Source organism: Labrus mixtus, chromosome 3, assembly GCF_963584025.1.
Source record: "Labrus mixtus chromosome 3, fLabMix1.1, whole genome shotgun sequence".
NCBI lineage: Eukaryota > Metazoa > Chordata > Actinopteri > Labriformes > Labridae > Labrus > Labrus mixtus.
This window is the reverse complement of record NC_083614.1, coordinates 12,320,963-12,342,129: the sequence shown is the minus strand read 5'-3', so window position 1 is coordinate 12,342,129 and position 21,167 is coordinate 12,320,963. Positions and strand designations below refer to the sequence as shown.

General features: G+C 40.1%; 1 protein-coding gene across 1 annotated transcript in view; it reads right to left on the bottom strand.

Moving 5' to 3' along the window:
• Window positions 1-21,167, bottom strand: part of LOC132958564 (receptor-type tyrosine-protein phosphatase F-like) — an 86,048-nt gene that overhangs the window by 40,797 nt on the left and 24,084 nt on the right. The window contains exons 2-6 of the mRNA XM_061031491.1: window positions 19,975-20,149; window positions 17,576-17,721; window positions 15,814-15,955; window positions 13,907-14,095; window positions 5,797-5,907 (exon numbers count right to left, since the gene is read on the bottom strand). Of these exons, the coding sequence (XP_060887474.1) occupies window positions 5,797-5,907; window positions 13,907-14,095; window positions 15,814-15,955; window positions 17,576-17,721; window positions 19,975-20,068 (682 nt within the window). The 5' untranslated portion in view covers window positions 20,069-20,149. The remainder of the gene's footprint in view (window positions 1-5,796; window positions 5,908-13,906; window positions 14,096-15,813; window positions 15,956-17,575; window positions 17,722-19,974; window positions 20,150-21,167) is intronic.

The window sequence follows — 21,167 nt, the reverse complement described above, 5'->3', positions numbered from 1 at the left end:
TCTTTTTTCTTAGCTAGCTAATTGGAAAGCAACAACCTGACAGCCGAATACATTCCTGCAAGTATTATTCATAACAGATTGAGACATAACGTTAGGCTGTATCGTTATTATTGTTTCATGTTTAGCAGCTTTACCGCTTGCAGAAAGTCATCTAACCCACTTCATGTCTCAGGTTTGCAAACAAATGGCCAAAAAGTTGCACTTGAACACACCGCAAAAAATACAGCAGACAGCCAACCACCACGTACGTTCTGCACATGCATGAGAGGAAGTAACTCTCCATGCCAGCAGGCGGCGGTAGTCCGTTGTGAGAAGACCATTTTCACACCACTGTCGGTCACCACTCGTGTTATAGGTAGCCTGCTAATCCAGAATAATATCTGATAAAAAGTTGAAAATGGCGCTGCTGTTGTCAGCCCTTGGTCTTTTAGTGGAAAAAGAAAAGAAGAGGCGGACGTGACAAATAAGGAGAAACCACACTAATGGGTGAAAGCATGGATACTAACAGCGCCATGCTCAAGGGGCTTTCCTGAACCTGTGTCGAGAGCTGGAGATAAATGAAACCTCTGAACAGCCAATCAGAGAGATCTCTCTCACCGAAGCCGATTCAACATGTCGAATTGGCCAAGAAAGGCCGACAGGGGCCGATAGGTAGCGGCGGAGCAGGACACACCACAAAAACTAGGGCTACGATCGGTCGGCACCAAACCGAAATTCTACATATTGTTGCTTTGACTTTTATTTTAGAGTAGAATTTTAAATTAAATGGGATGAAAGGAAAACAAAAGAGAAAATCAGTTAAGAGATATAATTTTACTAAAATAAAAACAATGTTCAGCTTGAGTGGAGAATATGAGAGATTTTCAGAGAATAACTTTAAAGGGAGTTTTCAGATTTAGATAGAGATATACAAATAGAGATATATAGATGTAGATATACAAATAGAGATAAGGTATAAAGATATAGTGACATATTGATATACAAAATGTAGATATATATAGATACAGGTAGAGATATAGAAAGATGGAGATATAAATATACAGAAATGGAGATATACAGACATAGAGATATAGATTTGGAGACATAGATAAAGATATAAAGATGGATAGAGATCTAGACAGAGAGTTAGAAATGTAGCGATAGCGAGAGATAGTGATATAGAAAGATATAGTGAGATAATGAGAGATGTAAAAATAGTGATATAGAGATACAGATATGTAGAGGTATAGAGATAGTGATATAGAGAAATAGAGAGAGATATAAAGATAAAGAGAGATAGTGATATAGATATATGTAGATAAAGAGGTTTACCATAGAGATACAGAGATAGTGAGATAGATAAACAGATATATAAATAATACACACATAGATAGATAGATAGAAACATACATACATTTATATTTAGATTTAATATTCAGAGTGCAGACACAGGCAGGCATGCAAGATAAAAAAAAACAATAAAAAAAGGGGGGAGGGCGGGAATGAAGATGACCTAAGATGCCAAGTAACTGTTGTCCAACTGGCTAGTAACAGTGAGGTTCAGAATCAGTATTACTGTAATATCCACTACATCACTTAGCTTTGTTGACTAGTGCCAAATCACATGTTATAAACGTCAGGTCTTACACTGATAGAAACACAAGGAATATCACATTTTATAGAAATGAAAACGATGGAATGTTTTTCTAGCCTCCAGTCCGACAGAGGTTGCAGAGAATTAAAAACCATTTGTTAAGCAACATCACATGTAAAGCCAGGCCCACGGTAAAATATTTTTAAAAGTGGCAGAGACCCCACACGAGGATAAATAATCATAGATCTAACAGTTTAGTTCCCACAGTGTGTGGAAAGCAACAGTAGGTGTTTTCAGACTGAACAGACTTTTTGATGAGGAACCTTCATTATGAGGAGTTCTCTGAAAACGACACACCATGGGGCATTCACAACGCCATGGTACCTACTCTGAAGCAGGAGCTTAAAAGGTTCCTCTAAACGGGTTCTAAGAACTAAAAAAGGTTCATACTTCCTGCAGTGGGGAACCAATCAAAAAGAGGGAGGGTTCAACAGTTCCTAGAAGTTCCATAGGACCAAACAAAGCCTTAACGACAAAGACAGCTCATCACATAGTAACAGATTACATTCATGCACAACCACTGCACTGACTCAAACCTTGAAATTTTGCAAAACATGTCTTGGTCAAACGCAACTTCATAGTAAAGATGACGGTCAGGAAGAATTTGCAACATTTTTTGGACTACTTTTTACTGTAAATCCACAAAGAAAGGGGCAAAACTATGGATAGAGACACGGTGGTGTCTTAAACATGGGCTGTACATGTTGCAGAGCGAGCTGGAGGTGAGTAAAAGCTGACTCGCTGTGGACATTGTGATTCCTTCTATAGACAGCTTGTTCCCCAATTGTTTAGTTCACATCCCAATCCATAGAGTGGGTGCTCAGCTGTCCTCAGGGATCTATCCACACAACAGAATATCAGATCATAAAACTTTTACAAGTTTAATATTTATTATTTGAAATCAGGGTGGTCCTGACGTCACACACCTCTGACCACAGGAATATCAATCACTCAATCGTCATCTTTGTAAAGCACCAATTCATAACTAACATCGACTCGAAGCACTTTACAAAAAGAGCAGGCCTGGACCGTCCTCTTTGTTATATTATATGTAATATATATTTGTATTATGATATAATTTACAAAGACCCACAGGTATGGTAAATGGAATTGAGCTTGTAATGCGCTTTTCTAGTCTTCTGACAACTCAAAGCACTGTTACACCGCAGGTCACATCTACACATTCACACACTGATGGTAGAGGCTGCTATGTAAAGTGACCATCAGAAGTAACGAACTAGGACACATGGGACATGTTGCTGCAGCAGCTGGGGATCGAACCCCCAACCTTCAGGTTAAGGGACAACGGACTCCATGAACTGAGCTGCAGCAAAGTAAAAGCAGTGTTATCTCCGAGCATGCTTCTCTGTGTAGTGATGGTCAGAGAGCAGATGACAACTGGGATGAACCATGCCTTTGATTTTGTCAAGACAATTAAAATGTGATCTGCATGCTTTTAAAGACATTATGGCGATGACACAGTTACACATTTTTGTGAAGTGAGCAAGCATTGCAGATTACTTTACAGATATGTACCCACATCAAGAAGGCTGGTTTACGCTCCTGTAGGAGACACAAGTTCGTATGATATCAACCTTGTTTTAGGAAAAAATATATTAATTGCTATATTGGGGGCAAAGAACTACACTGCCCATAATCATAGAGTGTCATCACGACGTCTCTTATTGATTGAGCTTGCTGTTACCATGGCAATGTTTCCCGCCCCTGGGCGCCGGATGCCAACAGATAGTTTCGCTAGCAGGCTAGCTAGTTAGTTAGCTAACATGAAATCTACTAATAACCTTGTCATGCCGCCGTGAATGTAGTTTATATTTTCCACAACACAAACAAATAGATAGTACAAAACTTACATTAACAGTATAAACACGATAACAACGACTAAAGTTATTTTTAAGAAGAAACTATCTCATTCGCAATGGATTGTGGGATGGGTAGTTGCTGGACTCAGGACGAAAATTATGTACACAGGGTTATACCAACTTTTGCCTTTTTTTCTGTTTAACGCCAAATTAAAGTTTGCTATAGTTACGAGTATTGGGGTAGTTGGTAGCCATGGTTACAGGCTTCAATCCCTTGATATAAAGATTTGTTGTCCTCAAGGGAGGATTCGAACGAGGAAATTTACTTCATTAACCAGAGCCACCGAAAAAGTGGGTGATCACTGGTTAGCTCTTTTGTACTCATCTAGTTCAACTAGACAAGTTGACACTTGTTAAAAAAATTATTTAAGTGAAATTTGAAAAAGTCTTTGTAGAAGAGGGCCTGTTGTGAGTGTTGTAAATAAAAATATTTTTTTACGACATGCTCATTTCACAAAGTTCAGAGGAGCAGGCTGCATGGAGTTATACATGATGATGGACAAGGCAGAATGTACTGGCATGTAGCAGGGTAAAGGGGGGGGGGGGATTCCTGAGTAAAAAAGGCCGGGACGGGCCTAAGGCGCCAAGCAAGATGCCGGCGCAGCACGGCTCCAGTCTGCCAGGCCTTGGCTCTATAGGGGTAAAGAGTGAAAAAAACCAACCTTCCCGTTGATCTGATGGGTGAGATTTGTATTATAATTTTGGATGCAATGATTATGGATCGAAGATAAAGTGGAAAAATATAGAAATAATAAGAGAGGCAAAATAAGGAGAAGGAGGAAGAAGACAAGGAGAAACAAACAGAGTAAAATAGGCAAATATCTGGGTACACAAAGGAGTCAGACAAAGCAGTAGAGACAATAGCCTGTACAATGTCAACACACCACACCACACACACACACACACACACACACACACACACACACACACACACACACACACACACACACACACACACACACACACACACACACACAGACAGACAGACAGACAGACAGACAGACATACACACACACACACACACACACATACAGTATAAAAAACATCAAAGATACATAAACCATTTTGCAACACTCAAAGCACTTAGGACACATTTTAAAGAAAAACATAAGCAGAATTATACATGTGGTTATATCATCAATACTAAAGACACTCAAACTGTGAAGCGAAGCCTAAGGCCCAGTGTCCACCTGGCAGTTTTTTTCTTTTTTCAACCGTTTTCAATGAGGAGAGAGCGTTCTCAGCAGAAAGCGGCCGTCTGGAGAAAAAGCGCAGCCCCCGGCGTCTTTCATTTCGAGCGCTCAAGTTGAAAACCGTTTAACTTTTCAGAAAGGCGCTGTTGACGCTATTTTCCGAATTTATGATATTCCCGCTAGTTTTGCCGACTAAGGATCGTGTCTTGTACTCACATACTCTTTGCTCCGTGTCTGATCAGGTAAAAAAGTAACGGAGTAGTGTCGGTCATTCAGCGGGCGTTGTCAACAGACTGTTGTCCTAGAGACAAACACAGATGCAAACACTCCTACAGCCAGCACTTTTCTGCCCGGAAAAAATGGCAGGTGGACACGGGGCCGTATCCTGTTCTTTTGCATACTCTAGAAGCACAAGCATATACCATGGAGCCGCATGGCTATTCTATTTCTCTTGATCGCTAAGTGGACCAAGAGGACCATCTCTTTGCTACAAGTTAATCATGGACATACAGTAAATAACTAAATTCTCATTTTTATGATATGACACACAATACGGTACCTTTGAAAAACAACATTAGTAATACATAGTTTTGCCAACAGAAGAGGTAAAAAAAGAAGAAAGGCATATTCAACAATGACATTTGAGAGATGATCACAGTTATCTAGATTTTTTTATGATTTACACATTTGTGGAAAAGGTATATTGGACATGGGAAGAGGAACAAGGAAAACAATATATGGATACATTGTGTTTGCTCAAACTTAAACTGAGGTTGAAGACAGAAACATAATCCTCAGGAAAACCTGGAGAGGTTAAAGGTTAGACTTTGTAAACAGGAATCTTGAAATGATACGCAGAAATAGCACATCATGTTTACTTTCTTATCACAAGCCGTTTTCACATATGCACTCCTTAAAATATCTAGATCATTTAAACAGATCAACGGGTTTGTATGGAGGTTGAATACAGGTCCTCAGCTTGCCTTTCCATAGGAATTTCGAGGGTAGTGTATCGATGCAGAGCAGGTGATCAGAGAGAACATTGTTGTTAGCATACATCTGAATGGCAATAGGTAATGGGTAATCTTACCTCGAACGTAAAGGTTGGCTGGGGCCGAGTAACGAGTTCCAGCACTGTTTATTGCCAAACACTCGTACTTGCCCTGGTCCGACTCCTCGCTGTTCTCAATTTGAAGAGCTCCTAAGGAAAGAGACCAGGTGTTACATCCCACACGTATAAACACCGCAAAGACAAGGTGTTACAGTCATCTGATTCTGACACAAAACTTTCACTACATAAATGATCTCCAATTTCATTCCCTACTTTTTGTTTCAGTCCCATAAGAAGAGTATTTAGGATTATAAGTCTTTGTTGATGGACTGATATGAGAGTTTAAGGGCCGATACCAATATTAGGAAGAGAGAAAATCCAATATTAGGATATCTTTCTTTGGTCTATGTTCAATCTTTAGAGATCGATAGATATAGATTTACATACATTACAACGTTTATCCCTCAAATTCAGTTATCAAACACTTCTGGAAAAGATAAAGGAGACGAGATGGTCACTCAAGTGGAAAGTAATCGTGCATATGTGCATCACCGCATTGTTAAAGGGGCTAGATGTAACTTTCAAAAATACTGCGTTTGCAGCGACACCACATGGCTGTTAGGCGAACTGCACCAGTAACCTGTTGCTCGCTCTCCCTCGCGTGCTCGTCATACGTGCTTGTAAGTACACAAACGAGCATCATCCTCGGCCGCGAAACACTGGATATTTACCGGCATAATGTTTACAGAGGAGGTAAGTGGTCATACACATGTGAAAGCCTGTGAAGGAGTCTGTGTGTCTCTGGGAGAAGTGTGTGGAAGGCGGCCTCTGGCTGTGGAGGTGAAGACCGGGAGTGTGTGATGAGTTTGTCCACCTTTGAGAGCTCTTACGGCGGATAGAAGTGTGGAGGGCGGCCTCTGGCTGTAGCGGGAGTGTGTGATGAGTTTGTATTGTTGCTCTCTGTAAGCGGAGCGGAGTGAGGAGGACGTTCGTGGAAAATACGACCCGGGGAAACATTTTATACAGGCAACACAGATAGACAGTGAACATCTACTTTTCCACATCAGTTAACCGTTCGCTTATTAATGGGCGATAAAAATGATTTATACATGTAAAAAGTTACATATAGCCCCTTTAATGATAATAATACTTCCATTTAGCGCCCTCTGCTGGTGAAAGAGAACTGCTAGTGTAATATAATGAAACTCAAATGAAATGCTGTTTGACTGGATTTTAATAATTATAGTATTATTTAGTATTATCTGCAGATATCTGCGATAAAATTAGCCGATACAGATAGTCACTGGATATACTGATGATATCGGCTGATATTATCGGCTGGCCGATTAATCGGTCGGTCCCAGAACCAATGATTTTCAATATAACATGACCAAGGACTGTTCATTACTATCTAGAGTTTTGATGAGGATAAGTGATGAGAGCAACGAGCACATAGTCCAGAGCCAGACCAGCAGTTTCTCTCAAACAACTGGAGACGTTTAAAGGACAACGCATGAGAGCTCAACATTAATTGTTTTTACAAAAAGTTGACGTAATCTCATGTTGACCATAAGTAGACCTACACTAGCTTAATATTTTCTCTTAATAGTCATCAGGTCAGCAAATGTGTTCTAACCCACAAGTGAAAAACAAAGTGTCTTCCTGGGCTTTGTCAGAACTGATAGCTACATGATGTTTTTTCACAACGACAGTCTGTACTTACTTGGTCAACTTGGAAAAGTAACTTTTTTCTTTTTTACTTCAATCCTCATATTAATGTCAACATTATTGGGCAAAATTGTGCTGTGCCAACTTGCACATTTCAAATAACAGTCAACAGAAAATAGTAATTTTCAATTTGTAGGTAATTTACCGATTAGATCTCTGAAGGCAACAGACTCAAGAGCTGATATGAAGTCAAAACATATCTATCAGTATAATCCGGTTTACAGATCGTGGAACAGGGGGTGTTTTAAATCAAGCCGGCTGTTTGGATGGAGTGTCTCCTCCTTAGGTGCTGAGCTAACGTGAGCTGAACTGTGGTCTTCGGTGTCTGTAGCACCGGGCTCTTTAGAAGCGTGTTGTTGTTTCGCTCGGTGCTTGGTTCTTGTGCGGCAAGTTTTCCTTCCTGCACAATATAGACTAAAACTCACCGCTATATTCTTGCCATTTAAGTCGAGCAGAGGAAAATAGTTGGTATTCCTGAGACAGAAAGCTCTCGGCTGAATGATCACCTGCCTGTGTTTGTTTACAGCACGCAGTGTTCTTTCTCCCAGGATGCTACCGTGCTGACGTTAGCGTAAAACCTGAGGAGCGTGAGGAGGGTCCGTGGAGGGTCTGAGCGCCCAGCCACGCACCTCAAAGATTTTGTAACAATGCAGACGGGGTCGCACCAACCGCGTTGCAACAGGGCCTGGAAGTACTTTACGGCGTTCAAATTTTGACAGAGCTTTAAAATTGGAGGGGTTCAAAGGTCTATTGAAGAGGTCCGTTCCTCAGTTGAGCGCTCTGGCCGCAATCAGTATGAAACGATTCAACGTTCGCATCAGGGACCGTGCACGCCATCCGCAACGCACCGATGACGTCGACCACAAGAAGCGTGAATCAGGTTTTACCTTATCCATCGAATCAATGTCAATAAAACCAGCTTCTGGTTTGTTGTCGACCGTTTCAAATAAAGTAACGAGTGCTTCTACATTTCAGTAATTGTAACGTCGTTATAGAATCTGGGAAGTTACTGGATACATTTTTACTAGTTACCACAAATTTAGTAGATCCACACTGCTTATGACTTACCTGACACGAGGATATCCATTCATTCCATAAACATTACCAACAACAATATTCAGACGTACAGTGTAAAGATATCAAATAGAAAACACTAATATTATATCCTATCTTGACATAGAAGTGAACATTGTCATGCAGTTTTACAGTAGAATAGTGAAAAATAAAATGTAAATTATGTACATATTTCAGAATATAATCCTGAAATGCATCATGGGATGGGTTTGAAACACAATGTTTAGATCTTGATTAAGAAGAAAAGCAATCATTGAAATAAAAAGCATGGGTACAGCCACATCCCCTGTGATATGGTGCAGACAGTAACCAGGACCCCTCCCCATCTGGTGCAGTTCCCCCCTTTTTATGACTGGGTTGTTTTAAGCTGTTTATCAAAACCAATTGAATTGAGATCAACTGAAAAGGTGGGTGTACCCTTTGTGTGGCGAAACATAGCACATGAACTGTATAAAGCCATGAGGATGAATGAAGATTTAGAAGGAATTCAAGTGAGATGCTGCTCTTTAGCATACCTGCTGATCATGGAAACTATAAACTAATGTAAGTACTGGAAATCAACGTTGATTTGCTGGAACACTTGGCAATATCCTGCCATGGCAACATGTGCTTAACATATGCTTGTTAAGCTAGATAATAACAAGACAAATAGAGAAAGAGTTGTGTTGTGTCAAATTCATTTTGGCAGTTCTCAGATGATAGGTAAGTTTTGATGTGCGTCTATATTGTTCTGATGATTTTAATAAGTGTGTTGCTGATCATGCCTCATGAGATCATGTTTAAAGTTTGGTTATTTAAAGTAGCTTTTAACATGATTTGAATTCTCATTGCCTGGAACACTTTAGCCAAACAAATGTCTGAAATGTACCGTCATTTGAACTCTGAATTATGTTACAAAAATCAAGTTGCTCATTTATTGGACCAATCTGGTTTCCTCTCATCTACACTAACCTCTTCTTTGGCTGCTGGAGAAAAAAGGTAGATCAGAAAATAAGATTTAATTCAACCATTTAAATTCTTGAAGGCTTTATTTATCTTCTCTGGATTTATCAAAAGCTTGTCTTCTCTCTCTATCCTCACTTATGAACATGGATGGATTGTCATGACCACAGGCCCTGGACACAAACTATCTTTGGACCCCTAACCACAGAACACAAATATTATACTCGCACTGCTTGTGTTATCCCCAAGCCGAGTTTAGTCACACAATAGCACAGGGCAGCTCACAATCACACAGCCCATTTATTGTTTAATAATCCTATAAGAGCTGTCCGCGTGGTTAAACTAAAAGATGGAACGTTAACTTGCTATGGTGCATTCTGGTCCTTGCACAATCTTACCAGGTAAAACAGGCAAGCTAAATTTGGAACGTCCTCATATTATGGCTCACATGAGCAGTCTCTCAGTTATTGTTCCTTCCTTTTGTAGACAATAAATAGTTTGTAGTTGCAGTTAGCCCGTAGAAACAGCTGTGTGCGGCTTGCAGCTCGCTCTCTCGTTGACTGTCCCGTACCTTTACTGAAAAACCACGAGAAGCAAGAAGGCTATGAATATTTAGTCCAATATTTTAATCGCAAAAAATAATTAAATAAATAAATAATATATGTATATTAATAAATCTTAGGGCAAGACTCACATTCTCCAGGGCCGTAGGTACATGCCCACTTTGCCCATGCGGTGATCACCTTATGAGTGTCTGCTTTCATACTGATTCTAAAAGATTGAATTATAAATCATTTTAAACCTTCTCTGTGTGCTAGTCCACTACTTTCTGTCAACTATGCACAGTGATTTTAATTGCACAATTGCAAATTGCATGTGTATGGCTTTTGTTTGTGTCTTTTTTTCCTGACCACACACACCTGCAGAGAAAGTGTGAAAGCTAGGAAAGAGGACAGAGATAGACACTGTGATGACAGGAGGAAGATGATGATGATGATGATGATGATGATGATGATGATGATGATGATGATGGAGGAGAGTGGGCAGTGATGTAGACATTTTCTCTTCTCAGCATTCTTACCTCTGATTGGTGTACCACCTGGAGAGGTAATTTGAATGCAAATAAGATTAGAGATAGCCATTAGTAAAACGATCAAGGTGGTAAAGAAGTGAAAGAGAAAAGTGGCAGGAAAACAGAGAGAGGGGAAAAACACAAGTTATGGACCCCCCCCCCCCCCTTTTCTCACCTGGTTTGACAAATACCCTCTGACTTGAAAATGTATTATTTAATGTTTAATAAGTTAAAATGTAAACCAAACCAATCATATTACCCTAACAGTGTTCTTGGTTAAAGGAACTTTCATCTGGGCATGATGTGTCAATTATTATTTTAACACATGGGATTTTTTTTGTATATTCGTGTGTATATTTTATATTTATTGTAATACTTCTATGCATAGGTCTTGTAGTCCTTTACTATGACTGTCTTCATATTTACATTGTATATTGACTTTGTATTACATGACCTGTCAGGTGACCTCAGCGGTTGTATATAGGGATGTGTTTCCTAGCTTGATGAAGGGTTAGGGCCCCAAACGTCACACGTGGTGATACATTTCATTAAATGTGAATTGGAGCAGCTTCTGGTGTGCGGACTCTGTCTTCCAAAATGCTATTTTTAGACCAGTGATTTATTTATTATCTAAAATGACTAAATCTAAAAAAAGTTCTGTCTGAAATGATCTTATAATTGCTGACAAACACGACTCTGAATTTTCAACAACTGTGATTCACAGATCTGACTGGCTCCTTCTCATAACAGTTGCAGAGCCGCATGGGTAGCATACGTTAAGACCTGCATCAGATTAAATGGTTCAATACACTGAGGACCTTCACCATTTCAATTTTAACACATTCCTGAAGGGTTTCGGTGTTTATATTAAGTAACACTATAAAAGGGGATTGCATTAAAGGAATATGAAAATCTCTTTCTGATTAGTTCTTTTAATGTGCTATATTTTAGCCTGAAAGGTAAATACAACCTTTAGAGGGGGCAGGTGGCATACACAGTAGATAGGGATGTTCCTATAGCGGCTTATTTCAAAATCGGATAAATGCTAATTGTTTTGCAAAGTGCGGCTAAAGTTAGCACTGCCAGCCTTCGGTCCACTTTGCTGGTGAAATGTGGTTATGCTCCTGTCAAATGGTTATATACCAGTTTAACCTGACACAGCCTACATACAGCCTCATCTTCATTTACTAGATCAAAATATTGCTAAATCATGCAGCTCCTATGATGCTATCTGTCCACTTTGCTTGTTTACATTCAGGTAGTAGAGCCAGTGGGGTAGTGCACTGTGTGTACTGTGTATACACAGGTGTACGGAGTATACCCACTTATTTTTCAGTCTCCATGGGGTAAACCCACTTCTAAATCTCCTCTGATTCACACCAATGATTGATTGACAATATTCAGCAGTTTGCTGCCATTTTTAGGAGGGTAGGGATGGTGAAGGGACGACCCTCCCTATACTCTGTCTCTTATTTGTATGTTTGTTAGCACTTACTTTCCTCCTCTCTTGTTCTTTGCTTGTGTTGTTTTACTCTCAGATGTACCTCACTTTCATTAGAAACTGTCTGATAAATCAGTTGTAGAATTGTAAAAAAGTCATTCTGGTGCCGACTGACAAGTATGCCGAATGTATTTGTTCAACCAGCTAATCGGGAACATCCCAAGATAAAGCACATTTGTTGGAAACTCAAGTTTGAATATTAATACTAATAATAATTAATTGTATCTTTAGACTAAAACTAAAACTAAAACTAATCTCAAAGTGCTAAAAGATCTTTCAGACCCTCTTCTTCATTATATTTGAAGCTCTTTTAACTTGAAAATCAAACTGAAGTTTATAGTTACACAGGAGTAGCACGTCCCTGTTGTAAGTTAATTAATGGCACCATTTGGGCATATCAGGTCATATGCAGCAAACAGTGGGAAGAGGAATGGTTACTATACAGATGCTTAAAATCTGAATAATAAACCAAGCCGGTGTTAACAAAGAAAAAGAGGTGAGGAAGCCCTGAAAGCTGTGTGTCCCTGGGTATGATAACGGGAACATCATCAGCTTTCATCGGGCCCGGCTGCATTGCGACACGCCGTCGGGGCTCCGACCACAGCTGCCCTACAGCCAGAAGATTCACACATCACCTCTGCATGAAATCAGAATGACATGACACACTTTTGTTTTTTATTGTGAAAAATAATATGACTTCATTATATTTTCACAAGATGGAAGGGATGTCTTTTTCTGACGCAGCGTCAGGATACTTCATCTGATATATCTGGTCAGAAAATCACAGCAACTTTGATCATGAGTCACTGATAAAAGTTTTGTGTCACAACATTGAATCAAGCTTTTGTCTATTTTTATTTATGTACCTATCTGCTACAATGAAAGTTCATCACACGAACATCTAAGCTGCTAAGGAGGACCATTGATTAGATATATTATTATCATTGTTTACCCATGGCAGTCTAATATTTATTAGTATCTGAGGACAATTCTCTTTGAGATGTATCTTTATACTCCAGTGACTGATGGTGTTGTGATCGTACAGTCACTGTTGCTCTATGAGAGACATGAATACCAAATGTTTCAGAGGTAATATAATCTGATTCTATTCCAATCCTCCAATACAATGAGCACTAACTGTTCAGGATGTACGCTGCTAAAGCATGTACAGGTCTTTAATGTGTCACTCAGTGGTAGAAACATACAGTGGTAATTTATAACCGAGCTGAGTTTGTAGAGGCACAACATCAGCGAAAATAGAGATTACTTTTCCAAATGGATTATCAAGATTAAATTACGTCATGGCAAATTATTTTCATTTTTGTATTAAATGAAACACTATTTGGATAAATTCATATAAAATAATGGTGAAGTGATGACTTCACATTGATATTTTACTTGCCTTGTGTAGGCCAAGACCATAAATGTACCTTTTTTTCATGAATGCTTCTGCCATCTGCAAGTGTTTGTCTGCATGAGGACCGCATGTGACAGTACACACCAAAATGTAGAAAATAATATTCAGACTGTTCAGCTTGTAATACCTCACAGCCTCACCCTACTGCCTGGGCAAAAAATCAAAACCTGAACGGGCATCAAAACCAAATAAAACCTACAACTTCCCTCAACCATTTCTCTCCGTCCGTTCAGGAGCCGCCTCAGCAGGTGCACCAGTATATAAGGTATATCAGATTAAAAGGCTCCACTATTTAGTTTTAACAAACACCAACACATGACATGTGGATTCACAATTTGGTGTTATTTTTCTTCGCTGCCTTTTCTGTCAAGCCCACAGCAACCCGTCTTTGAACATGTTGACAGGAGTTCTTTACCTGAACGCAGCTGTTTTATGCGGCCATTGCTGCTGTCAATGTCCACAGGCAGGAAGTCTTTGAACCAGTAGATCTCGGGGTCAGGGGTTCCGCTGGCCGCACACAGCATGGTGGCAGTGCGTGTTCTCTCCACCACCTTCAGCTGGGGGCCCATGTCTATGGTGGGGAATCCGTGAGGGATCTGGTCCTCTGAGGCAAAACAAGGGCAAACAAACACTGGCACTGAGACAGATGCATCATGAGTGGATAATGACATCATTCAACTAATCCCTGACAGAACAGAGAGCGAGCTCTACTGTTCCTTCCAGAACTTCCACCAGATACGTGTGCATTGTGTGGGCACTCCGGTCCGTCACGGCTCCGTGCACCCTCATCCGTCAACACCCACAGGCCACGAGCGCCGAGACAAAGGAATTCCCGCATTATTTTAAAGTGTCACTCGCGCCAGCGCAAGATAATATGATATATGTGGTATAAAACCGTATAAAACCATTCAAAACTCAAATACAAACACACATACGTCATTGTTCTGAGTGTAAAGCAGATGTTTAAATGTTGTTTCAGTGTCTGACTTCCTGTCCAGCTCAATCTTTTCTGTGGTACATTGATGCGCTGCGCTCAGGGCAAAAATAGAAGTCTTGCGTATCTGCTGCGGAGGGCTCAGGGTCACCAGAGCTGAGACGCAGGGCCATGGAGCCGGTGGAAGCAAACACATTGAATAAAGTGAAAACCTCTGCTGCCGTAACAGAGCGGAGATGGACCGAACACACATCTGGTGGAATTTACAAGTCTTGTTGACCCTATTCAATAACCTTGTGAAGGTCTACATCTAGGAAACATAGTAAAATTCAGCACTAATGTAAATATAGCGGGGAAAAGAGGTATGGATTTGCTCCTAATGGGCCCGTGTATAAGACACCCCTCTGTCCTAATAGTGATAAGAAAGGCACCACAAGAGGCGGAGCTGTCACATCCAATACTTTACATCCATCATCCAATGCTACAGCCTTGTTCAACATCCAAATCTGCATAACTCTGCTTAATTTGATGAGCATACTCTTGGTACAAACTAAGACCTTTTCCTTTGTAATGACGAGATCTTAAAACAACCAACTCTTTAGTCATCAGAGAACGCCCCTTCCAAATAACCACAGCTCTGCTGTCTTGACTTCAAAGTTGCTTGGAAATAATTACTAGCTTTGGGGCCCACGAGCCAGTGTCAGCCTTGATGCTTATTTAGGTCTAACGTAAAATAAAGTCTTCTGGTATTCAAGCAACAAAACAACATTTGCCTGAGGCAGTGGAGCAATGGCAGCATCTCCCCGTTCTGAAGTGGGTAGAAAGATGGTGATCTGAGAGGCTGGGGGGGAGGGATAACATTGATTCCATAACCTACATGAATATAACTTTCCTGTCACCTGTCTACAATCTCCATTCATCACTTATATACGACATATGCCAGGCGGGAAGCTGGACAGGAAAAGGAAGAGTGAGAGAGATATTAAGCATGTAAAGCAAGCTCCCACATTTTGAACAACGGTACCAAACTGAATTTGAACATTTTGACCAAAAAGTGTTGTCAAACCAAACAGGTAACCCACAGCGCTATTGAGTGAATGAATGTAATACAAAATTAACTCTATGAAAGATAACTTCAGTGCATTCGAAAAAGCAGGAGAATAATATACATTAGATTATTACCACTTTTTCTTACACCTTTTCTTTTTCATTCGAGGTTAGTTCAGGTAGCTGGCTTCAGAACTTTCTTTTTAATGTCAACTAATATCAAATGTCTTTCCCTCTTGCTGTTATTGGCATGTATCATTTATGTATAAGTGCGTTGACCTAAATGGCATGTCCAGACAATAAGAGGAAGTCAATAAGGCAGACATTCAGACGGGTCTTACCCTCTAAGACAGTGAGCTTGGCGCTGGTGTTTATCTGTCCCACACTGTTGGACGCTGTGCATTCATATATGGCTTCATCACGGTTGGTCTTCAAAGGCTGCATACGAAGCACCGAGCCTGAGTTGTCATCAAACTCGAATACCTGGCAGGATAAAAATCTATCAATGTTCTGCTCTCAGTTGCAGATCCAAACAGTACAATGGTATATAGTAGTAGTAGTAGTAGTAATCATTTATTTCGGTCACAAGAAAAAACAAAAACATTTTGACCCAAAAGGTGTAGGCTGGAACTTTAGCTTATATAGTTGTTTATGAAACTTATTTGCATCTCTAAGAAAGCATATAAAAATTATTATTACAGAAAATGGCGGCCATGGGAAATCAGGAACATCTGTGGCAAATTTGAAGAAATCTGTGTATCTTTATGGATGTTTTTTAATTTAATCTTTCACTGGATTTGGATCGTGGGGACCCTTGCTGATGCAGAAGGAACGTTTTAGTTGGAATATTTTTTCAGTTGTCTGACAGCCTGCAGTGTGGGGAGGTCAGTGGCTAAGATGGATGGACATTCTCATTTTGTGGTGTGACTGGAGCATCAACTGGTCTTTAAATCTCTTTAGTTTCCCTGACAACCCCTTCAGTTTTTTCCGTTTGATCATCTAGTTGTAAATGAACGTTTCTAACGTTGCTACTCTGGTGTCCTTTTAACTTTAAGATATGAGAGCTCTCATATTGTAAACGGGCATGTGTAATATCGATATTAGGGTCACTAGAATGCAGACTAAGTGATTGAGTAAAGGGATAGATCAAGTCCAATGTTAGAAAAAAAAATGTATTCCAAGGCTAGAAGACACATAGTTAAATAACCTGGTTTATTCATCTCTTATGTTGCAAATGAAAATATGGATCAATGAGTGCAAAAAAAGGACATTCCACGGACAGTTGGCTAAAGGCGAAATCCTTAGGGGCAGCTGTGGTTCAGTGGTAGAGTCGACCGATTCTCGGTTCGATCACGAGCTTCTGCAGCAACATGTCTGATGTGTCCTTGGGCAAGACACTTGCTGCTTTTTCAGTGTAAGAATGTGTATGAATGGACTTGTCACTTCTGATGGCCACTTTACATAGCAGCTTCTACCATCAGTGTGTGAATGTGTAGGTGTAAAAGCGTGTTGAGTAGTCAGAAGACTAGAAAAGCGCTATTCAAGCTCAAGTCCATTTAGTCCATTTACTTAGTATGTTATATATAAATGACACATTTTACATTGGATTAGTCCAGGTCTAACGCAGATTGAAGACACTTAACCCCAAATTGCTCCTGCTGCTTCATCAGCAGCGTATGAATGTGTATGAATGGGGTTAGTTACTTCTGATGGTCCCTTTACATATAACACGGGTGGGTAGGTAGAGACACACAGTTCAATATTTACGATCAGAAATCCTGTTGTGTGGGGAGAACACCGAGATGTGTGGCGAGATTACACGTTATGATAGTGAAGACTCTGGTTGTAGGTGAATGAATCGGATAGTGTGTGGTGTGCTGAGTTGATCGTCTCGTTGTTCACCATGAGATCTGAAATGTGAATCTGTCATGATTGCTGTCATGTGTGGGGTCTCTCACATTTTCAAAATCATTTAAGATTTTAAAAATCGTTTAGTGTGTGCCAGGCTTTAGACACACAGAATGCAGAGAGCCAGTTTGAAGAAAGTTTCTAAATAGGAAACACATCTGGCAGGGAGATATAAGGACCTTTACTGCGATGTACCTCAAAGCGCCTTGAGTTGACTCTCCTCCCCTTCTTCATCCATTTGATGCGAGGTTGGGGATCACCTATTGCCTGGCACACAAATGACGCCACTCCACCCGATATCCCTATCTGGTCATCAGGGGACCTAGTGAAGCTTGGCATGGCTAAAGGAGAGGAACAGGTAAAGAAAAAAGGAATGGGAAAAGGTAACCAGGAATAGATGAAACACATGAGATATAGAAAGCTCTTCTACAGGCGGAGATAACAGATATCTTAATTCATGGGCTGTTTGTATTGATTACAAAAAGGTGAGAAATATCCAGCCCACCATTCAATAAGAAGTTATCAATAAGAGTAAAGGCTTTTCTTTTGGTCTTTCTGTCGTGCTCTCCCCTGCATGCCACAGGCCGAGACAAGGTCTTCTGATTGTCCTGTTGAGAAGAAGAGGGTCTCACTGCTGCAGTGTTGCGGGATGTCTTGAAACATGTAGGCGTGCTTACTTTTCTCAACAGCATTCTTAGCTCTGATTTGTTGTTGGTTCAGTGACTTTGGTTGCAGGTTTACGGCTAAGGAGTGGAGTGTCAGGATTATTATTTTTTTGACGTGTTAAATTCTTTGAGTTTCTCGTCCGTTGCTAGTTTCTCATCACGACGAGAAACTAGCAACGGACGAGAAACTCAAAGAATTCATCAGGTACATTGAAAGGGGTTGGCCTTTTGCTGTCAATTTTTGTCGTCAACACTAGGACATTTAGCATCACATTTGTTCATCACTGCAGCAACGTAACGCTCAACATCTGTGTGGCTGTCTCTGTTATTGCCTGTTTCCTGCTAGTGGCTACTGGACAGCATGTCTGCTACAACCAGAGTTTTTCTAGGAGGTGCATACTCAGGCTCCAGCTTGAACCTCATCAACCACATGAGAAGTCTCTGGCAGCGTATTGGAGAGTTGTCAAGGTCTCTGGAGTTCACAAGTGGAACGAGGGGCTGGTGGTCTGTGATTAGTTTGAAAGCAGGCAGACCATAGAGATATTTCTCTGAACTCTCACATGCCCAAACAGATGCCAGGCACTCTTTTTTTTTTATCTGAGCCTTGTTTCAGTATAACAGTACGCCACCGGTCGCCAGTCCTCACCATGGAGCTATAACAGGACGCCACCCGTCTTGAGCCCCTTGCATCAGCTCAGACTACTATGCTCATATATAAGAGTCATATAATGAACCTTCTAGCTCGGGATTCTGGAAATCCTATAAAACGTAGTCATATATCACAAAAGCTGTTGGTACTTTATTTTAATATTGAAAAATGTATCTGGTTTCACGGGAATCTGATTCTCTGCCTCCCTCAGCACTAAGTTGTTTTCTTTTGGTGCCTGTGTGTTAGTTAAGCATCCATTTTTAATGCTAATAAGATCACTTTCTAAAAGCAACACCTGAAGTCCAACTGAAACCACCTCTGTGTAGGTATGGCAAACAGCCTGTTATGTGAAGAGTGAAAGACAGGCTCTGCATATTTCATTGACATATACAAGTAATCTAATTATAATTTACAATTAAGCATATAGGCATTTTCACCCTTCTCAGAAACAGACAGACAAACTTCCTGAGAATCCTCTCAGAGAGCTTCTCACTTAGCTTAAACAAATCCTAGCAAGGGGTTTTAGTTAAGGAGTGATTTAGGAACATTCAACTCTGAGCCAGGAAGAGACAGAAACTTTTATCTCAGTGAGGAGGCGTGGTCGACCCCATTGCTAGGTATGACACATGTTTTTCAGAAGCTGTGATTGGATGATCCAACAAAATGGAGAAAAAAAGTCAAACATAGAATCTAGTCAGACATTGTGTAATTATGAACACTATGAAATTAGCATGTGACCATTTGTAAGACATACTTTATAAGTATACAGCCTACAAGATGTTTGAAATCACATGCCCACTGTGCAGCAGCTTCTTCACATGCAGAAGGTTACATCAGCAGGTAAAGAGTCTTAATTTGTGATTGGATCCACCTGTGGAGGTAACCACTGAAAAAGTCATTTTTGTCTTGAAATGTCTGCACAAATCATTTCCGTCTGTTCGGCCCAACTGTGATTCAATAATATTATTTATGTTTGCAGAACATTTCTCCATTTCCTCCTCAGATTGAGAAACTCTTCATCCTGTTAAAACTCCTCCTCACTACTCCTCATTGTTTGACACCTTAGGAGCTCTCTGAAGGGCTAAGACTCTTAACTTTTATCTTTACAAGGATCTAGTCTTAACTTTGAGGTGAAATTCTTAGAAAATCACATGATTCTAAGAATTTTCCTAGATGGTTGTCACTAGGAGTAACTCTTAGTACTTAGGAGGCTTCGTGAATACGGCCCCTGATCTTTAAAACATGGGCCGAGTTCTGACTGTGTGCACAATAGGACTCACTTTCGGTGAGAGAAGGTATCACCAGTTTGGCCAGAAGCAGGAGATAAAGAGTGCCACTGTTGAGAGGAGGCAGCCATCTGAATCCTAGGTCCATGGTCAAACCACTGGTACACTTTCCTCTGGTTCCCACACTTCAGCTGATCGGCAACAGCTTTCTACAATAATGGAGTGACACCTGCAGAGAGATAGGACAATGTGAAACACAGAGGATCAGTCCATGTTCATCTATTTCTATGTAAATCAAGGTGAACCTTTAAGGTGAATACAAGAATAAATGGATCCCCAGTCACATTATCTCAGTGTGTTACTTTGACTTTAAGTCAAATGTGACTTTGTAAGATTTCAGTCAGGCTAACATGTTTACATCCTTTTAAAAACTCCAGTTTTAGTTGGACTGCCACAGTAAATCGACTTTTCTTACTGCATCTAAACGAGCCAAGTGAAATGTTAATGAAACCTTTTGCACAGGTTGGAGGATTTGTCCAAACATGAACATTTTGCATCTTTGTATGCTGTGGGAGGTAAGATCCTGAGTTTGTGGCAAAAAGAAGGAAATTAGATGTTGTACAAGAAGTTCTGTAAACTGCAAGTTGGTGAACTTAAGACTTAAACAAATATTAAATTAAAAAAATATTCATGATGTATTTATGTAACAGCTTTGATAACATTGCAAATAATAGCACTACAATGGTGATAAATTAAAACGCAGACTTTACTGCCACTAACATAGGACATCCTGAGACCTCCATTCAGATTCGTAAAACATTTTGTCAAAATGAGTAGTACAAATGGCATGTGAAGTTTGGACTTTGGACTGAGAACCCAATAAGGCCTCCAGAGACCTTACCTCTTCAAATGAAATCTAATATATAGTGTAGTTTAAACAGTTATTTGTACCTAACATGTAGAACCCATGTATTTCTTGATCATGACTATAGATCATTTTGAAATGCAAAAAAAAAGAGGCATCTTTTTGCCAACAGTAGAAAAATACACAACATTCAGAGTGACATGCCTCGATGGTTGTATTCAACTGGGTGGAGATGATATGGATCAATGTGATCTGAATCTCTTCAGGATACAGAAAACAACAACGTAAAAAAAACTATAGGATTCAAAAACCATCAGTGCTTAAGACAGGGAGAGTCCTGATGTTAAAGGGAACATATTCCACTTTTACAGTGTTTTTGAAC